Consider the following 22,025-nt stretch of genomic DNA (forward strand, 5'->3'; position numbering starts at 1 on the left):
TCGTCATTTCTTTGCTGCTTTGAACAACTACTTTAAGTGCTTTGCAATGCTGTACTTTACATTTATTGGTTGTGTGAATGATATTCTGCTACCTAAGGTATAAATTATTTGGAAAATTTTGAACGTGTTATTTGTTGAATTCCAGCAGTCACTCAACGCATTGATCTGAACTCTAATGCTCAACATGAAAAGCCATCCACTATACAACTTTCTTCCTCAGGAACAGAACTTCAGGTCTGATCTGCCATATGAAAAATTAGACTAGAAGAGATATTAAATAACCTTCATTTTCAAAAAAAGAAAGCTCACCCATCATAATCTGATTTGTCTCATTAATTACTTGTAATTGAGTGTATCTTTACTATTCTATGAAGACAGCTGGAACAGTTTGTTCAAGGAGTGGGGAACACAATGAAAAGTGTCCTTCTATCAGCACGAACATGCTCAGAGCTGATCATTCTCATCTACCTTGGAGTTTGCCAGAGAACCGAGTGCTCAGAAACTCTGAAAAGACAACTCTAGAAAAGGGACAGAAAATGTGCTATTTGACGTCTCCCCTTCAAAAACATTAAGTAAAATATTAAAAAGAAGAAGAAGAAAGGAATCTCCTGCTTTTATAAATCAAAACTTGTATACAGCCTAGAGAGACCTCTGTTTAACTTGTTACATTTGAGCGCTAAAATCCTCAGAACTATGAATTTATCAGCTCTGAGACTGATTTAATATTTTTCAGCCTTTGATACCAAAGCCAACGTAAAGAAAAGCATTAAAAACTTATTTGAATTTTCATCTCGAGCCTATTCCACTCCCTAAAAAGCCAGCATTTTACACAAGGATGCCCAGCCCACCTACTACAACTCCTTTCACATGCTGCACCAAACCTCTGCTCATCAATTTATCCCACGTATTGCTCTGCATAAAGACACAGTAATATACTTGAAACAGTCACCAAGCAGATTAAGTTAAAGATAGTTTTGCTTTGGAAATGTGACTACCTGAGGCCAACCTCTTCTCTCTCCACAGAGCTTGCCCAGTGACTTTGCACTGACACGTTGCCTTTGGTAGCAAAGTAACAGCTTTGAGTATGAGAAAAGTAAAGGGAAGGGTTGGCAGATCTACTGCTTCCCAACTCACCAACAAGCGTTAAGATCCAAGAGACGCAGCAATGGACAACACAGACACAGCTTATTGACAACTGGAAATAAGGAGATGTAGAATCTGGCCTCTAGAATTCCAGATGACTTATTAAAAACATGATTTTGCATCTTTCCATATCTTAGTGTAGTTTAACGGCAACAGAAATATATAGACAATATGCAGAGATAATTCATAATTATATATACACACACATGCAGAGATAACACATAATACGTATGAACTAAGCAATTTTGCTACCAAATTCCAGAGAGAGTTTGGTCAAAGACTGCCAATGATCATAACCATCGTCCCAAATTGCCTTGCTACACTATGCAACTCTGACACGTACTGATAGCAGACTTCATCACCCAGGAATCTTTACAGAATACACAAGTGGAGACATCCTGAACTCCGACTAGCAGCCTGCACAGTGTACCAGTGTCAGAAAGTAGTTGTTTCCTTAACAAAAAATTTGTTTCTCTCCAGACATCCTTCTACGTTTAAAACACGTCCCAGCAACATGCAGTATTCTCAATGGAGTTTTACTCAAATAGCCCAAAGTTCATATGCAGCTCAAGTATTTTAAAAATATGATTATTCTTTCCGGAACAACTTCTCCTTTTTTTCCACCCCCCAAAGTCTTCCTTGAATCTTTTTCTCCTTCCTTGGCTTGCAGCCAACAGCATTTATTCCCTCAAAGAGTTTTCTGAGCTGTGATCTCAGACTGCAGAACCAGGTTTACATCCACAATTCATTTTACGAACATTTGTTTACAGAGAGCAGAACACTACTGTATTATTATAGTGAAAGGTATAATTTGTTTGAAATATCTTCCTTCCACTATTACCTGTGAGAATTTTATCCATGTTCCAGGCTTATTGTGTAGACAAAAAGCAGGTACTTATTAGCTCCAGGCACAAAACAAAGCAAAAACTGATGAAAAGACAAGCTAGCTTCTAAAAATAGAGAGGGAGCGTGGACACTTTCACGTGGTGGAGAGCGCCTGACCAGGTACCAAACACATACACAGCCCCGCCTGGATATGGTGCTGGCAGGGTACTGTGAGCAAAGGAGTGCTCCAAGGGGATGGGGGGAGAGTTTCAGAACAGGAGTCTCCATCCCCCTGCAGATTCACTAGGGTCTAGCTGAGCATTTTAGCTCCAGATCTGCAGCAGTGTGCAGAACACACACAGCTGTGTTTCAGAAAAAAAAAAAAAAAGATTGTTTTTCACTAAGATTCGTCTTCATGCAGCAGAAAAAAAAGTCTAAATTAGAAAGCATGATCATGTTACAATAAAATCAACCTAACAGCCCTGACAAGTTTCAGAACAGGAGGGATATATTAAGCTATTCATACACAGAAACACAAAGCAGGTGATAACAGCAGAAAAAAAACACTGTCAGTGAGCACTATGAGATAAGTTACTAGTAGAGGAAGAACAGCACAGAAAGAGAGCTGAGACACAAGCAACACACATGCTGCTGTACCAACTACAGAAGACTAAAGGTAATCAAAGCTTCTGATTTAGAATAAAAAGCACAGTGCTGCTGGGACTTGCTAACAGCACTCGATCTTTTAACTTGAAAATGCCATCATTTCTGGAGATTTTAAATAATGTATTTAAAGAGCATGGGAAAATGCAGGTAGCATGTCAAGAAGATGAAAGGTAGATGAAAGAGTAAAACTGACAAGAACGGAGAAAGGCACAAACTTATCTATGGACATGCTTGCACAGAAGTGATGAGGTTTACCATAGAGATTAGTTGCATACATTTAAAGAGCCTGAATGCTGATGTGTCAGCCTTGGAAACTGGCCCCAGCCAGCTGCTTGCTAACCCAGAGACCAAAGGACACCATGGCCCATGCTGGCATCTATTTAGAGTCAGGTCAGGACAGAGATCTGGGTTTCTGCACAGGGATATGAAGTGTGCACAAATGATCCTGTACCGCAGTAATACGATAGAAGTTCTCTTTCACAGAGCAGACAGGGAAAAAATATATCCTTTCCTGTCCAGTGCTGTTCCAGGTACTACCAATACCCCGCTTTAAACCTAGCATTCAGCAAAATTAGTACGGTCAATAAGCATATTTCATTTAAACTGGGAACTTTCACCCTACTTTATTGGAAAGTACACAAACTACTTTGGTTTTAATCTTTAATGAAGTACTTGAAGTTCTCCTTAAAATGTGGATACACACCTTCATAGTCCCACTGAGTCCCACCTGCACTGCGATCTGCAGTCAGCTCTACAACTCCTGCTCCATGCCCGACAACGGGAAAGCCCAGCTAACAGAGGACACGCTAGGCAGAGCATTGCGTGCACACCCAACGCCAAATCAATGCTCATTACCTGAGCACGTGCTCCTTCTGCAAAACATACTAGTAAAACAGTAGCAGAGGCCCACAGTCACCTACTTTTGGCCCTGTCCTACCCCAGCACTGCTTTTGACTGCACCATTGCCACCTCCTCTCATCTCTGAGCTAAGAGGGACAGGCAGGACCAGCCGGCACAGCAGGGTACAGGCAGGCCAGCAAAGCACTCCTGGATGGAAGCTGCCATCGCCCGCAGCTGCTAGGTACTTGCTGTGAGCACCCAGGCTGCAGGTGTCCAGGGCTGAGGCCGTGCAGGAGCAGGTGAGGCCCTGCAAAACTCCCCAGTTAGTGTCCCACCACACCAAGATGAAGTCCTGCTTCAGGAGCTGCGACTTACCTCATTACCTCTGCCATAAATAACCCGCAGCCTCAGTGATCTACCCAGAGATCTGCCTGCAGAGTGGCTAGAGGTACACAGTCTAGAACAAATGAAGTAAAAATACATGCACTCTCTCAAAAAATGTATAACAGTCTTTAAAGGAGAATGAGAAGTCATATTAAGGAAGAAGACTCAGAATAAGTAGGTCAGTTTGAAATACTGTGTACCCTTTCATATGGCTTTCCACAAGTTTCTGAACTCCGATAAGCACTCCTTTACTTAGTGATCTGAGAAGGCAAATACTACCAGGGTCAGCAGTTTGGGGTTGGTTTTACCAGGATGAGAAAGGGAAGAAGCAAAGTAGGTATGCAGCAAAACTGCAAACATATTTCAGGCTTGACAAATAAAGAATTAAATTCGAAATTGTTCAAATGAAAGTTATCACATGAATTTTCGAGCATAGCTTTCCCACTTTGAACATCATCACTAATAAAGTCAGCAGCAGCACTCAATTTTCAGCAATTTTCAACGTAATAAGGATACAGCTGCCTCCTTTTTGCTTAAATAGCTGTTCTACTTCAGAAATGGACAGAGGTTCTGGTGTCTGATTAGCAACTCCAGACCAGTTCAATTTATTTTGATCTACGCCTGCAACCTGAGACACAAAAGTAGAAGAGCAGGACTAGAAAGATATGCTACAGGAGAAGCTGCAGCTAAGGCAAGCATCCCACTTCAAAGGCCCTTAGATTAACAGCACTGAAGCAAAGAACTGATGTGCCTCATATGGAAAAACAGTTGAAGGGAGGGGAAAAAATGTAGTAAAAGTATTTTTAAATGAATCAAGAACTTGCCCCTTTAGGCCTTTAAGAGCAAAACAACAAAGCACACAGTGTCCTTTTCTTCTCCATTTATAAGAAAAGTTCTGTAGCAAATCTACAACACACCATCTATTTTGGATATGAAAAAGAACAATAATTATAAAAAATGTTTCAAGTGCATAGTTTTCCACTACTATTTGGAAAAAAAAAAGTTTCCTAGTCTAATCAAACACTCCCCTTGAGCTTACTCAACTCTGACAATGCTCATTTTCCCACATAACAACTGCATGTTATCACTAACGTTGCTATTTTCTTTCGATTATACACACTGCTGACAAAGTACTCCTCCCTCAAAACTCAGCTCTGCAATTCCGTATTATAAAATCTCATTACAAGTCTACAAAGAGATGGCATTTACTTTTTTTTTTTTAATCACTACAAAGACAGACAGGCAAGAGGTCACTTATGTGAGTACCTTTTCTGAACCACAACAAAGATTCAGCTACCTTCAAAAAAGTGCAGGAATTTCAAATTCCACTTTTAGGACTGTGAGGGAGTTGTTCTGCAACACCCTTCTTTACAACAGATGACAGATTAAGATTGAGCTGGCTTGGAGAGATTTTATAAAACTCATTTTAAACACATTGGTCATGCGCGTGCCAGAGTGTTTCCAAAGCACATTTGAGTGTCTTGCACATGAGCCACGAATTTCTGCCTTATTCAGTAAATTCTCAAATAGCAATCAATAACATGGGTCAGAGCACGCAGCAGAAGAAACACAGCTCGGAAGACACATGAGAATCGCACAACACTAAGGGCATTCAGCCAGCAAATCTGCATTTCTGGATCTGGATTTGCATTTCTGCGTTTAAACTAGCACAGAGTGGCAAGATGTCATTCTGTAATGATCAGCTGATACCGAAATTTCAAATGAAGTAACACCGCGTCCCTTGAAGCATATGCAAAGCTTCTATCTGTGAGCACTGAAGGCAGTAAGGAGAGATTACACTACGAGCACAAAGCTTGCATACCTTCACTGTTTCTGAAAAAAGCTTCCCTCCCAGAGCCACGTTCGCAAAGCTATTTTAGAGGATGCAGCCTACCCTAAAGAATGGCTAGACAAAAGAGGAGAGATTAGACTGATGTCTATCTAGGCTCAGCACTCATCTTCTATGCCCCGCTGAGCATTTTAAAACAGAACTGGCACAGGCTAACTTCGAACTTTTACTATGGGGGAGTCGGACATTCCCTTCCTTTGACATGCTGCTTCTGACAATAAAAAGGAATCAAGATGTGGAGCTGGGATGCTGAGAGGAACACAACATCTACTGAATTTATTAAAAAAAAAAAAAAAGTAATCAATGTAAGGTCTCCTTCAATGGAGTGGTAAGACAACACTCAAGTGCTACATCCTCAAAGACACTTTCACTATTTTAGATGGACATATGAGCACTTACTTCATGGCCAATTTCTGCAGACTCTCAGACATGATGGACATTTAATTAACAGTAAATAAAAAAACAGTGTTAAAATGCATGTTACAAATATACACTGAAAATTAGAAATACAACACAAACTTAGCTACGATGTTATAAACACCTCACTAAAAATACAAAGGACTTGGAAGCTCCTGACAAGATCAGTACATGGTAAGCTCTGTCCTGTGTTCAATGGCCTGTTTACAAGAACTGACTTTCCTTTTTGTTTGCAACTTGGATCTCAACCAGAACACACATGAATAACGTAGCATTTCCTCGCAGAATGCCAGTTTCTCGTACATACTTTCAGCAGGATGGGAGAAAGCTCACAGGATACTTTTGTTTTGGCCTGGTTTCCCCCAATATGTACTTCGTGGAGTTTGTAATACTGTCAGGCACCCAGTTCTGTACCTCTCACCCGCCTTTCGTTATCCTTCCAGTCCTGCTCCCCAAGTATCCTTTCCCTCTATTCTGCCGTGTCAGCAGCCAGTTCGTTAAGGAGCCGTCTTTCGCACTTTCTAATGTTTCAGTTTCCATGCAGATACTGAAGCAGCATTTCTCAAGGACACTCCAACCAAGAATACAGGTACAACTGAGGCTTACTTACACCAGAAGAAGGTCAACTATCCAAAACTTTCTCCTTTTTAAATTTAACAGGCAAAGAAAAGGCCAGATAGTTTTCTAGACAGTTTGTTCCAGAATTGCATATCCACCATGGTCGGGGTAAGAAGCTCTGAAATGGCAAAACCTGAGTACTAGGATGATGATCCACAATGCACTTCTGACAAAGCTTCCAGAAGCACTTTTTTATACCAATACAGTGCAAAATGCGAGATCACAAATGGTTTCTGCTCTTTTACTCTATTATATAACTGCAAAGTAACCAAACTCAACTACTATTTGCTGAGCATTCAGAGGATACGTGAGTAATATATTAAGCTCTTCAACTGCATGCACCAAATAAAGGAACATTTCTTTATTTTACCAAAAGACCAATTTCTGTTTCAGCCTGATTTCATTAGATGAAGTTATGTGAAAACATGTATAAAGTCTAAAGGAAATTCAGGAACATCTCAAAATATGGAATGACGACATGGCATGACAGAAAGGAAACAAAAACTGTATCAAAATGCTCAGGACTTGCATCATTCGGGGAGGGGACACTACCGAACCAACACAAGTCTGGAGCACTGCAAACTTACATCACACTGTATACGTAAAAGACTCACATCAACAGATACTGACAAAAACTTTCCAAAGCAGACCAGGATGCTTCTCATTCAGGGCCATAAAGTGGCTTCGCCAATAGAAAACTTCCACCAGTTCCACTGAAATGCTCCTGTTGGCTTATCTTCAGGAAAAGCTCAGCTACTGTAAAACAAGCCTTGGCTTTTGAATCACACAGCAAAACTGAATTTGAAGTAAAAATTCAACAAAGTAAGAACTAGGAAGTATTAAAAACCACACAGCAACCGGTGCTGATCACTGTAGAAATCCATTCATTTTGCAGATAAAACCTTCCTTTCCATCACATTCCTTTAACCTTCAGTTCTGAAGGAATCAAATTCGCAGAAGACTTTCTCAGCTACCCTGCACATGATTTGATTTTAATCAGTCAGACAAAAAGTGGAAACCACATGGGAAGCAGTATCAAGTATTGTAGTTTCTTATCAAAGATCTGCTGTTCCTTGTCATCATACAAGAAATATTAAGCAAAACAGACAACTCCACATACGTATACTTAGTACTACAAAAACTATTCCAGTGTCTGAAGAGACAGATGCAGAACTTTAAATTTTCTTCTTCTAGCATAGGGCTTCAATCTCATTGGAGGCTTTTGAATGCTGCGTATTTAGGATTGATGTTTGTGTATAAAAAGAGATGGCAGAACAATAAACTAGAACTACAAGCTCAATAAACAGGATATCATGTACACTTTTTATCATTTCATCTGAAAGTCTAAAATGTTCTCTAGAACAACAAATTTTAAGGAAAAATATTTAAATGTTGACAGTTTCAGCAATCTGTTTTTAATATAAAGCACATTACTTGGACAACAGCATACAACATCTTATGAAGTTCACAATTAACAATGCGTCCTGGTAGTTTTTAACGTATTGAACGCTATCTTCATAAACATACGCAGAGATAAGCATGCCATTCCAGCCACAGCAGCTGCTCTGATTCACGTTTTTGAAATGCCTACAATTCTTGGAATATACACACACTGCAAAAAGAAGATGCGGTGACGCCACAAATCTCAGGATAACCAGCACCAGCCTACTAGCTCTGCTGCTCCTAAACATGACCAGGCAGCAGCATGGGCTCGGTGGGAGCTAGCTCACAGAACAGAGACCACAAGTATCTTCCCTGTTGCTAGTGAACAATAAGCTTCTGCTGTATCTTCAGCGTCATCATTAACTGTGAAGCTTACCATACACTTACCAGAAGCATACAGAAATGTTTCAGACACCTTTTCACTGCTGGGCTGATACACCTCAAAACAGGTACAGTACAATTAATAAACACCAAAATATACGCATGGCTTAATCTGTCAAAAGATTAGTTGAGGTATAAGTCTTTGTCCTGAGCTGTAACACTCAAATATCAAATAAGTGACTGCAGGATAATAAAATCATTAGTGACTAGGGGCTAATGACATACGATACCCCTATGGAGATCTATGTGAAACAAGAGCACATTTAGGTTACCTTCTAGAGGAAAAGTTACACCTCACAAGTCACTAACTTAACACCTGAGGAAGATGTAGCTGTATTTGGTAAGCATGTACATGCCTGAGGATGTCTCTGCTTAGGATATAACAAAACACCAAATAAAGGTTGAGGCTGATGACTAGGAATTTATTAGTTCAGGAAATGGCTATGAATTTCATTAGACTGATGACCTTTTTTCTTGATGACCTGCTTTTTCTTTAAAAAAATGACAGCTGACTTTTAATCTAAAATAAAACTGTAACTGTAGAAGTTAATTAGCACTAACCACCACAACAAGCCTTTCATTCACTTTTCTCCAAAACAGTAAATGAAATGAAGGGGCACCCTCCCATGGAATTAAAAACAGCTTATCTAACTCCTACTGTTCACCAGCACAGATAATCTTGGGCTTATGTCACTGATTTGTGACCCCTGTCAGCAATGCATTTTTCTGACTGAAAATTTGCCGTATGAAGGTCGATCTGCTTGTTGTGCACTTCCTGAGCTCCTCCCTCAGCTCCCAGACATTGTCCACCACACTCAGCAGAAGGATCATGAAACATTACACAAGAAGCTCAAGCTTCAGCAAACCTCAAACTCTGATGCCCAATTTCCTATCAGCATAGAAAGTCACATACTGATGGAACCAGCTCATATGCCTTCAACTATCTCTTGTAAAAAGAGACACAGCAGCATTACTTCCAGGCAACAGCACGACTGTTTTAGTTAACACAGTGCTTCAGGTCTCAAGTTAATTCGCTACCGCGTCCTGCGGTGCAAATCATTGCTCAGTAGGGGCCTTTTCTTTGCACGCTGCACTTACTGAGCACGTACAATTCACCGTCTCCAGCCGACACTTTGACACTTCCGTAGCGCCCGCTCCACACTCTGCAGTTGTTAACAGGCATCCTTACAAAACACGAGGAATTAAGCAATTGGAGAACTTATTCAGTTAAGCAACAGAATCTGCACAGCGCTGCTGCAGCAGCTGGCATTTCACTAGAGTAGGCAGTAATTGTTTCCATGAATAGACTCGCACCACGGCCAGGCCAGGCCAAATAAGCAGAGCCACCAGAGGACTTTCCCACCACTGCACACAGCCTTTCCGTGCGGGAGACATGGCAATGCAGCCGGGGGCTGCTGCCCTTCCTGCTACTCAGTTTGCCCCCAGCTTCAGAGAAATAAAGGACTTCAAACATGGTAATGTCTCAGAACCACAGCAGCGACGAGTACTTTTTGTCAGTTTAAAGATTTAGCTCTCATCTTACTGCTACAAGTATCGCCACAACGGCTCCCTCGATGACAGATGCCCGCCTGTGCCTGCTGCACTGCAGGCCTGAGACAAGGAAGGAATTCACTTCGTCACCAAAAACATGTGCAAAGATTTGCAGCCCAGTGCCCTGCAGTACACAGCCCTGCACGGAACGGATGCTTGTGGGTGCTGCGTCTCTCCAAGCAGAAGTTTGGTGGAGCAGGGACTTTATTAGCACTTGCTGAAGTGCCAGTGCCACTACAATACGTTTACAACCACCACCTAACTTTAAACGTGTCAACTACTACAATTTAAGTCTGAAACTTTACCATACGCACATTTAATAAGCATACTAGACGCACAGAGCAAAGGTAATCTTGTAGAGACAGTCTTCTTCCTTTGAAAAGAATGTATACCAAGGGGGGCAAAGGAGGTGAAACGAAAGCTTTTCCTTCAGTCCCAATCTCCCCAAAGAAAAGGGCAAACATAAATCCATTTGAAAAGAGCGGCTGTTTTTTTTAAATTCATAATTTCAATAAACAACACGTTCAAGGTGTACTGAATAGGAATCCAGATCTCAAAAACCATTTCTGGCCGCAATAATAGATAAATGCACACGTACCTGCCCCTTCTAAACACAGAAGCAAAGCGTGTCTAAAAGGCCTGCCAACCTACCTGAGAAATCTTTTTATGTTCTACTGCGTGGGCATTTCTAACATCATAAAACAGACAAAATGGACATGTTCAAGGTGAACCCAGTTTTGCTGTGTTCTGAGTATTGCTTTCAAGTATAACTGAATAGCAGTCCAGAAGCAGGGAATGTCTGCAAAGCAACGATTGCCCAAGCATGGTATTATCAAGAACAGTTTTCCTTCTCTTCAAGCGTGTTATTTCTGTTCTGATATACTGCCAGCTACGTACTACTAGCGGCGTACCCACAGTCTCAACAGCATCCAGTGGTAGTTTCCTCTAGCAATGCCTTTTCAAGACCAAAGCACAAGATCCCGACAGCTGCCTGGATTTTATGAACGTGGCAAGGTAACAGGTGTTCATCATACCCATGGCTCAGTCGACCTTAGAGAGAACCTAGAGCCATGCCACAAATTCATAATCCAAAACACATGGAAAATCCAAAATAAGTGGGATTCAGCACAGAGGAATTTGAAACCAAGTGTTAGAATGGTGGTTTCGTGGAACTGCATCTAGTATCCCACCTGAGGCATGGATGAGTTACCGCAATGCAAAAATGGTTCTGAAATGACATTTGCCAGCCATACATTTTATCACTCAAACACACCTCTTCGACAAAGATTCAAAGTTAACAATTCACATCCTGAACATTGATGTCGAACAGGAAGCTAACCGAAGAGGTCAAAGTCAGATTGCTTTTACAATTTCCTCTAGACAAAGATAAAGGTTGCTGCCTGCTCTTGTTTCACCATCTAGCTCAGGTGAATTCAGAGTATATGCATCAAGGACACGATCTTCTTGATCATGCCTTCAGATACAGAAATAATTAGCAGTTGTCCTGTTTCAGCTTCCCGAAGTTCCAGTTTGAAACAGGGACCATTACCAGAAACGCACATCCTCTCCCTGCAACCGCGCTCCTCTCTCATCTCTGATGCTGTTTGAAGCAACATGTCAAAAAAAAAGGCATCACAGTGACCACGTGAAGGACCATCTATTAAAGACCATTCAAAATACTGTTTTCCCCAAGGTGGGGAGGAGGCAACAGCTGCTTTCTGGAAACAAGAATTTTAGGACAAGCTAACTAGGAATAAAATCTGTGCTTCAGGTCATTATCTTGGGAAGCATCACGACCTACAAGAACTAGATAGGCCCCATACACATACCTGTTCCCAGCTGTTTGTTTTACTAAAGAGCTTAAACCTACTCAAAAAAAAAAAAAAAAACACCACCATATATTCTGCCACTCTGAGTAATTTAAAGATATAGGAGTTTTACCTAAGTACAATTTGGCATTGGGGCTATTTGCCTGTTATCTAAGTAATGACGGCAGAAGATTGAGCAAGCAAGTCCTAAAATAGGTTTAAAAAACAAAAATAAGTCAGACAAAAAAAAAAAGATACTTTCTGAGCAGAGTGGACTTTAAGTTCAGCTCCACAATCTGATGATTTCTTTCTTATTTTTTGACCCAAGGCCTTTAATAAGACAAAGTTTGCAGAAGGCTAGTGTGCTTTAAGGTAATAAATTGCCCAACAGATGCCTTCTGCTTAGTCAAAACTACAGTTGAAACAGTATTGCAGTTCTACTGTCTCCGTACTTCATTATTTCTGTCAATACAAATCTTTTGTTTACTAACAACGGAAAGATCACGCCATGAACTGTAGTCAGGGAAGCAAAATAAACTTTTCAGATCCTACGTGTTTAAAAAGTGTAGCTGAAAGGCAAGGTTGGATGGAGAAAAGCCTGTTTCGACAGTCAAAAGCACAGGTGGCACCTGGCAAAACCTGATTTGTCCTACTAAAAGAATAGCATCTCTAACATCAAGAGAAAGCTTTGACGAACCTAGAGAGGGGCGTGATATTTCCATCGTAAATAATAATTACTCAGATATTTTGAAAGACTGCCTGTAAGCTCATGCTCTAGTTATTTCATGGTTGCAATTTAATGCGGTACCTTAATGCCAACCAGATACAAACATTTATAGCATGACAGTAAGACGTACACTACTGGTTTTGAAACGATTCAAATTCCTAAGACTATTAGTTGGAATAACTATTTCAGAAAGAAGAGCACTTTGATAAAGGAAATTCAGATTCCCAGGTGAAGACAGGAAAAATAAAATAAAAAATCACAGGGTTCCCAGAAATACAAGAAATACAAGGAAATAATTTCCTTCTGGGAAGAAAGAGAAATCCACACCAATTTTTGGGGGAAAATGTATGAAAGACCAACAAGGTAACTAAAACAACACAGAAACACACTTAGGCAGACATAAAGGAAACTAATGCTACTAGTAACACTAAAACAAGGGCTAAAGGCATGAAGTGCAACAAATCAACTTCGAAAATCTTTGCCAGCACCAGAGAATATACCTGATACCAGCTAATGAAAGCTGTTTCTTTCTGAACTGTCTGCTATTCCTACAGTCAGTAAAGATTTTCCCGTCTTTCAGACTCAGCTTGTTAGGTTTTACTATGTTTTGTTTTTTCTTCTTTGTTAGTTTAGAATCCTAAAACTGTTTGCCTGTAGGGAATGAAAGGCCTGCTGTTTATAAAAAGATAAAACATTTAATAACAATTACCGTTTTGTAGCTGCGTTTGTTAAGGTACAGATGCTGTGTGGTCTAGCTGTTAGAAGAAGAATTGAGAACCCAGATCTAACTTACACAACACCAATACAAACTAATACAAAAGTGGAAGCTGAACAAGTGACGGCACTGTCTTGGATTTTTGGCATTTTTTGCCACTTGTAAAACTATCATAACTTGTCTGTCTAAAATCCTTCAGAAGTATCTGTAATAAAATGTAGAGACCTATTAACAGGATGCATCTGAAATTAGACCTAATTTTAAAACTCCTCACAGAATAGGAAAAAATAGTAAAATTTGATCTTCCTAAACTTAAAGTTTGCTTTTGGATGCACAGCACTTTAATAATTATAACAGATATCTAATTTTACTTTAGAAAATTCTGTCAATACATTGAAAATTACAACTAAGAACACAAAGCAAATAAAGAGCATGGTCCTGAACACCCCTCTCCCTACCCCCCCTCCCCCCCCAACAACTACAGTTTCTCTGCTTCAGCTCAATTAAGAAAAGCAGCCCTGGAAACCAACTTTGCTTTAGGAGGCTACTTATTCTAATTCCAAAGCACAGCACAAACTTGTACTTTCATTCCTCTAGAAAAAAAGGAAATCTCCATATAAAAAGAAAAATGTAAAAGAGACTAAACAGAATATTAAAATAATGCAATATAGCACAGAAAGACCAGTTAATCAGCCAACAAGGGAAGTAATTTTTGCAATGACACGGTTGCTCTGAAAGAAAAAATCCAGTTGAGCTATATAAAAACAAGCTACACAAAGAAAACCAAAAATCCATTTGACATCTCTAACCCTGCCAAGGCACCAGTCCAAGTACAAGCAGCAACTACTCAGCAATTCAGAGCCAGTCTATATAGACGTTTTATTTGGGTACACACAGAAGAAGAATAGAATTCATTCTTCATCATGAGAATTAAACTCTATCTTGACGGGAACAAATAAAACAGAAATCAACAGTTTAACACTGAAAAAAATTAAGGAACTTCACAAGGCACTAGATGGCCATTAGCCATCTCAACAGTCTACACACAATCTCTGCTATTTAGAAGGTAGCCAAACCATATTTTTGCATCAACGTGAGTTACTTCCGATCGGCATTTCCAATCCTCTCACGTCATGCAGTTGCTTCCTTCTAACACACAAGTTAAACATTCAACAGCCAGCCAAGTTCCACCCTCACAGTGGGCTGGCTGCAAGCAGGGCAGCTATCACCTGCCAACACTGCTATCACTAACGAGGTTGCACACAAGTGTCACAACTCACCCGTAAGGCTCTTGGCACACAATCAGAAGCCAATTCAAACTAGGTAAGAGAGTTTATATATATATATATATTTTTTTTTTACAGGTATTAAAGCCAAACAAACACAAAACACAATCTCTCAAAAGAGTCACTGGATAGTCTCCCTGAATACCTGCAGCCAACACGCACAACGTTGCACTTTGTACCTGTCAAATCCACTCACTTTAAAGAGTCGATATTATTCTTAGTACAGCAGCGTTGAGATGGACACCATATAAGCAGTTCAATAAACGTTAGAAAAAGCATACTTCCTAAAATAGTCTCAAGAAAAACAAGATTTTCATTTTTCAGATGGGATGCTAAGAGACACAGAGGCAGCATGACTTGTAGATCGCACAAAGTCTATGAAAGGGAATGGAAACGAGCACAGCTCTTTCAAGACCCAAGCCAACACATTAGCCATAACAATGATTCTGAAGACAATGCAGGTTGGATTTAAGTTAAATTGGCATGATTACAGCTGTATTCCAGTATTTAGATTAACGTGAGAGGGCCTTCGCATCTTGGACATGAAAGAACAGAAAAGGTGTAGACCTTTCCTGCTGGAAAACGATAAAAGCCATGACATTTTGTCTTTGGAAAAAAAAAAAAACACATATCCTCATGCTAATTTTCATAGCTATTACACCCTCAAAGACATTTTTAATAAAACCTGAAGTAGCAAGAATTCGTCCAGATGAAAGTCTCTATAATCATGCAAATGAATTCACACTCCTTGGCATTAAAAATATTTAACAGATCAACCGAGTTGAGCTGTCAACAGGTAATCACAGAGATAAGCAAACAACGTAACTATTCCCCTCGTGCCTCCCCGTCTTTCCCCACACTCCCTCAAAGGAAAGAAATCTTTTCCTGTTCTGATCTATTTTTACAGTCCAGTGCACTGGTATTTTGGACTATTTCCAAGGGTATTCTTTAGCGGGGCATCACAACTAGACAACAGATTTCCAAATTATTTAAGCGTATTCTCAGACTATTCCACACGACAGCACGGAATTAATAAAGGAACTGGTAATTACCAAATGCAAGTATGTTAAAACTCAGCAAACAAAAAATACCATTGCTAGGACAACGTCTGAATTCTGCTTCTTGTTTCCACAAAGGTTACACCGAGTCACCAGCAGCCTGCGCTTAAGGGAAATTCCTGGGAGCAGCAGCGTGCACGGTCAGTGTCCATCCATCCTTACCTAAGCGACGGCTCATTTTTTGAGCATTTACCCAGGAATTGGCTTGCAGGCTCGGGAGGCTAACAGCGAGCTGCACCTCCCTTTGGGCGCCTCCAGCTCCCCGCAGGACACAAAGCTGAGGTCCGGGGGAGCCCTGTGCCCCCCCCGACGGCCGCCCCCTACCCCTGGCAGACCCCGGTAGGGGGGTCAGGAGCCGGGGGGGGGGGGGGGGGGGGGGCTGTCTTTTGACCCCGCTTCTCACCTCTCTCCCTGCTTGGCGTTGGAAGGCGGCGGGTGCAGCACCGTCTGGTTCCCCTCCATCTCCACGATGCACTTGGTGTTCAGCTCCAGCTCTGCAAGGAGAGGCGGCGGGGGGATGGACGGGCGGCCGGGACGCGCCCCGACACCCCCCCGGGGGGCCGGTGCTGCACCCCACATCCCGGGGGGTCGGGAGGGGGCCGGGGGGGGGGGGGGGGAGCTGAAGGGGGTGGGGGGGGGGGGGAGGCGCTTGTTCATCCCCCTGGCCGCAAAGGGGGGCGCGGGGAGGAGCCGGTTACCTCTCCTGTTCATGGGCCGGACCCTGACGGCGACCTTCACCTTGGTGTCCGACATGGTTCCCCCGGGGGGCGGCGGGCGGGCGGGCGGCCCCCCTCAGCGGCACCTCGCAGCCGGGCAGCGCCGCGCACAGCGACCCCGCGCAGCGCCAGCGTCCATGCCGGGGGAGGGAGGAGGAGGAGGAGGAGGAGGAGGAGGAGGAGGGGAGGAGGAGGAGGGAAGAAGGAGGAGGAGGAGGAGGGCCCGGCGGCGGCGGCGCAGCCCCACGGCCGCCTCCCCGCTCAGCCGCGGCCGGCCCCGGCCCTCAGCGAGCCCCCCGCCGCCATTTTCCGCCGCCTCCCGCCCGCAGCGGCCCCGCCGCCGGGCAGCCGCGGAAACACCCGAGCGGCTTCGGCACCAGGGGCGGGGGGGAGGGGGGGGGGTGGCGGAAACACCCGAGCGGCTTCGGCACCGGGGAGGGGGGGTGGCGGAAACACCCGAACGGCTTCGGCAGCCGGGGGGGGGGGAGGAGGGGGTTGGCTGCCCCCCTCGGGCAGCCGCCCAGTGAGCATGCGCAACGGGGCCGCGCCTTGCAGTGGCGCTAAAAAGAGGGGAGGTGGCGCTGTGGGGCACGGTGCGCATGCGCGGTGCGGGAGGGGGAAGCCGAGCGGTGCGCTCTGCCCTCACTTTGCCCGCCGTCGCTTGACGCGCGGGGGTGGGGCGCGTCAACGGGCGGCGGGCGACCGTTAAACGGTCAGTGGGTTGCGGGTTCTTCAAGTCTTGCTCTTGTTTTATTTTAACGGCCTGCACTCTTCAAGGGTGTGCTCGCTCCGCAGAGAAAGATGAAAGAACCCCCAAATGGGGGAGTGGGGAGCAGAAGAGTGAAAAAATGGGGAAAAAATAGCAGTTTGAGGGCAACGAAAGGGCTGTGAGGGAGTCCGGGCAGTGCCCAGAGTCCGGCGTGAGGTGCACAGCAGAGCAGGGGGGCGTGAAGATTTATTCTGTTATCACAAAGGAACCTGGTTGTCCTACCGGAGAGCAAGTTACATGGAGTTTGGGAAAGGTCACGAGGAGGAATCCACAAACTGCCCAGAATAAAATACTGACCTCTAGGGAATTCTAGAACAAAAGATGCTCCATGATCATAAATAGAATCAGAGAATGTCTCAAGTTGGAGCCCCATCCAGCCTGGCCTTGAACACCTCCAGGGATGGGGCATCCACAGCTTCTCTGGGCAGCCTGTGCCAGTGCCTCACCATCCTCATGGTGAAGGATTTCCTTCAAACATCTAATTTATATCTCCCCTCTTTTAGCTTAAAACCATTCCCCCTTGTCCTGTCATTATCTGAATGACCAAAAACTTGCACTCCATCCTTTTTATAAGCCCCCTTTAAGTATTGAAAGGCTGCAATGAGGTTTCCCTGGAGACTTCTCTTCTCCAAGCTGAACATCCCCAGCTTTCTCAGCCTTTCTTCACAGGAGAGGTGCTCCAGCTCTCTGATCATCTCCATGGCCCTTCTCTGGACCTGCTCTGACAGCCCCACATCCTTCTTGTGCTGGGGGCACCAGACCTAGACACAGCACTCCAGGTGGGGCCTCACAAGGGCAGAGCAGAGGAGCACAATCACCTCCCTCCACGTGCTGTCCGCTCCTCTGTTGGTGCAGCCCAGGACGCAGTTGGCCTTCTGGGCTGCAAGCACACACTGCTGGCTCATGTCGAGCTTCTCATCCACCAGAACCCCCAAGTCCTTCTCTGCAAGGCTGCTTTCACATGCAGCACCTTGCACTTGGACTTGTTGAAGCTCATTAGGTTCGCGTGGGCTCACTCCTCAAGCTTGTCCAGGTCCCTCTGGATGGCATCCCTTCTTTCTGTTGTATCAACCGCACCACTCAGCTTGGTGTCATCTGCAAACTTGCTGAGGGTGCACTTGATCCCACTGTCTATGCCAAGTTGATGAAGTTGAAAATAATGAATTGCCTGGTGCATTCCTGGTGCTAGCACTGATGCCCCAGGTGAGCCGTGTTTTACACCTCTGGAAGGCTTGCAATCAGTGCTACCTTAGTGCTAGACATTAAAGAAAAGCAGAAACTGCCCTATTCCCAGGCTGGAATTTGTGTCCTTTGAAAAGGGCTGTCTGTGAAACCCGGAGCTTGCTCAAATGGAGCTGCTTTTCCAAACAACTGACAATTGTTAACAAGTGCTGGCCCAAATACCACAGGAGAGAGTTGTGTCCATTCACTAACAGTGAATTCAACATCAGGGAAAAGCATTATTAATAGCAATGCATTATCCCTGCAACCATGAGCTCCAAGAATGGCCACGCTTTCAATGAATAAGCCAAGAAAGACGTTTAGTAAAACTGCAGTAGGCTTATGATCTCAGGATAGCCTTCCTTTTGAAGTATCTTGTTAAAACTTTGTTTTCACCCCAAAAGTGTTTCCTTAGCTTCAGGAAAATATTTTCCAAAGAATCAATCCTTATTGTCTAATGCAACTAACTGGCAGGAATCCCAGACGCAGAATCAGTGATATCTGTAACATTTTGCTTACTGAAAAGACAGGCTAAAATCCAACTGGGATTATTCTGTCTACTTTGGGGCTAAGCTACTGCAGGGAGAATGGACTAAACAAAAAATGACGGATAGATGGCTGCACTGAGAAACAGCAGACCTTTCAAAAAGAGGTAAAAACGTCCAGTGGCGCTGCAAAGGCACGTCCCACCCCGCCCCCTGGCACATGAGCCAGAAGAGCCCTGCAAAGGGACTCAGAAGAGCTGTGAGCAGAAAGAAGCCTGGAAGTAGATCCTGTTGCCCCTGAATGGCCACTGGTCCGAGGACTGATTAAAGGAAATGTGAGACATGCACTCGGTGTGGTGAGAGGGAGACTTCAGCAAGCAGAGCCAGGTATCTGAAGAACGTCACTAGCAGAAGCTGGCACACACACATCTCTTGCTTGTGGAAGAAGGCATCAGGAATGAAGTTTGTTATGAAATGCATCAGAAGTACGTGGTTCAACCAGGAAAGAAAAGGAGAGATGTTGAAACGAGACATCCTACATATGACTGTAGACTGTAAGGACACAGATCAAAGTAAGCGCTGGCTCAAGATAAGGCGCGATGTCTGCAATGGCTGTGCAGAAACCGAGTTGTTCTGCAAAACTTGGATGTTGTTGGGAAGCAAAAGACAGCCAACAGACAGAAGGGAAAATAATCCCTTCCATCTCTATTTTCCACCTCTTAGTGGAAAAGCTACATCATTGCAAAATTAAATAAAAACAACGATATTAGATAAAGAGAAACTGAAGGAGCCTTAATAAGATTGCCTATGATTTTGGCTGTGGGAAGGGTCTTGGGAAAGAATTTTCACTAAAGTCTGGAATAGGCTTGTGGACGATATTCAACTATTTGCAAGTTCTGAAAGCCAACCAGGCAAAAGAGTTTGAAAACGAAGCTGCAACCTAATTTGTTCTCACATAAACTGTAGCTGCTGTTCTCTTCTTGTGAAATCCTGATTTTTTTCTGGTGTTAGGTAATTGGGAAAAGGATTTTTGCTCTTTCATTCACATCAACGCGCCCTGAAAAACAACTGCCAAGACTGAGGTGCTGATTCCACCAACATTTTATGTCTTCTTGGGGAAGTGCTTTTGGCAACATCTGTAACGCGACTTGACAACATCTGTTAGGCAACAAGCATGTAGCAGAATATATTTCTGGTCTCCCCAAAACCTTTGGCATTACAGCAGAATAGGAAGAGAGTCATGTTATGGGGGCCCCATGAGATCCTTAGGTAGCCCAGAGAGCAATCTGTACTTGTACAGAAATACCTTCTTAACATGCCTGACAGAACCATCAAGCCTGAAAAAATTATTTGCCTGAAAAAATTGTTTCTGATGGGCCTGGATGTTAGAACTGGTGTGTATATATATAGCTTGTAGTCTCAGAAAGCAGGTTTTTAAGATCTTGTAAACAGAAGAAGAAATAATGGACTTGATGTAAGAGGGTGTGTGTGTGCCAGGATAGAAAATTCTTGGCTGCGTGGGTGTGGGTGTATTGGCTCTTTCATCAAAAGACCCAGTGGAAAGGAGTTCACCACTACCATCTCACAAGCAAAAACAGCAAAAAGCATTATGAAACCCCAAAGGACTGAAGATCCACAGAGTCAGACAGCCTACGCCAGCGTCCAGAATTGAACCAGAAGCCAAATAACCAAGGACATATTTGCAGATTTGCAACTTATCGTTCTAGTACAACCATGCTGATTACAATTAATTTACGTTTTGGATACACAACTAAAAATGTTGCTGTCTGATGATATGATTAATGAAGTCCACGGTTTCTGTGAAAGGACTTCATCAGGTGGTGTTTAAGCTTATGAGTACTTCAAAAGTATTTAAAACTGATTGATTACATACACTAAAACTCATTTACTCATTTCTACAAGATGTTCTGTGGTGTGCCTACCTCTAAGGTACAGGTCATTATGTGACAACATATTTGGAAACTTTATTTTGCATTTAAATAACAAGGTAATATCAGTGTTACTCTGACTATTGTTGAGCATCATGCTCACCAATGCAAGACTCTCTTAGTGTTTTCAGAAGTTTGCTTTTAAACCGAGGTGCCTGTGGTGGTTTTACTCAGCCGGGCAGCCATCCTTCACCACAACCATTCTCTCACTCCCTCTCTTCAAAGGGAAAGGGAGAAAAAATACGGCAGATAGGGCTCAAAGGTTGAGATAAGGACAGGGAGATCACTCAACAATTATCATCACGAGCAAAACAGACTCAATGTAGGGAAATTGATGTAATTTATTGCCTATTACTGACAAGCTAGAGCAATGAGAAACTAAAAACAAACTAAAAACATCTGGCTGCCTTGTATCTGTAGTAACACCCAATTTGAAGAAAAGTTTCAGATACTTTGTAAGAATTTGAATCATTCTGTAATGCACTTAAAATACAAGAATGGCAAAACAAATAATCAGTTATTTTAGCATAAGTGGTGTATTGCAAGCCTACAAATTGAACTGAACAGCTAAAAACTTAGTTTTTTTCCCTTTTTTTTAAGAACAATGAAAAAAAGAAGACGCCAAAAAAAAAAAAAGATGAAAAGAGAAGGAAGACACCTCAGATGTGTCTTTTTCTACCATTATGTTCCAAAATACACATATTTAAGTTGATTGCTTCTTGTCTTGGTATTTTTTTTCTGATGAGTATTAATTTTAAAATATTTTGAATCAGACATCCTGCATATAACTGCTTTTGCACTGAGGAGGAAAGAGGATGCTTGGAATATATGGAGGGCAGCAAACAAAATGGCAGAAAGAGGGACCTGAGTGCAATTCAGGCTAATAAGATGCTTGTCTTCTGGCATTATATTTCCCCTTCGAACACAGCAAGCATATGGAACTCTTTCCATCTCTGTCTCTGCTACCCACAGCATCTCTGGATGAATGTCTCTCACCTGTCACCATTACTTAGCTTGATCAGTTTCCGTGCCCCATGGGAACTGGTGAGAATTACTGATGGGTCATTCATCCATCGGAATTAGCTGCCAGCTCTCCCGGACGTACTGATGGATGGATGGGAGATGCCACATGAAAAATGACAGCTTACTGCTTCTGCAATGAGAAAACATGTCA

At 42.9% G+C, this 22,025-nt stretch overlaps 1 protein-coding gene across 6 annotated transcripts in view; it reads right to left on the bottom strand.

Moving 5' to 3' along the window:
- Window positions 1–16,812, bottom strand: part of KIF13A (kinesin family member 13A) — a 126,278-nt gene extending 109,466 nt beyond the window's left edge. For 2 of the 6 annotated variants that reach the window (XR_013947566.1, XM_080582712.1), the window contains exons 1-2: window positions 16,410–16,812; window positions 16,115–16,205 (exon numbers count right to left, since the gene is read on the bottom strand). Coding sequence is in view for 4 of the 6 variants with exons in the window: in XM_080582709.1 (XP_080438835.1) it covers window positions 16,115–16,205; window positions 16,410–16,464 (146 nt within the window). In the remaining 2 variants the exon portion in view is untranslated. The remainder of the gene's footprint in view (window positions 1–16,114; window positions 16,206–16,409) is intronic. The other 4 variants (XM_080582709.1, XM_080582710.1, XM_080582711.1 and 1 more) reach the window with 4 other exon arrangements.
- Between the last annotated feature and the right edge of the window lie 5,213 nt (window positions 16,813–22,025).

Source organism: Anser brachyrhynchus (genome assembly GCF_964034855.1).
Source record: "Anser brachyrhynchus genome assembly, chromosome: 2".
Classification (NCBI taxonomy): domain Eukaryota; kingdom Metazoa; phylum Chordata; class Aves; order Anseriformes; family Anatidae; genus Anser; species Anser brachyrhynchus.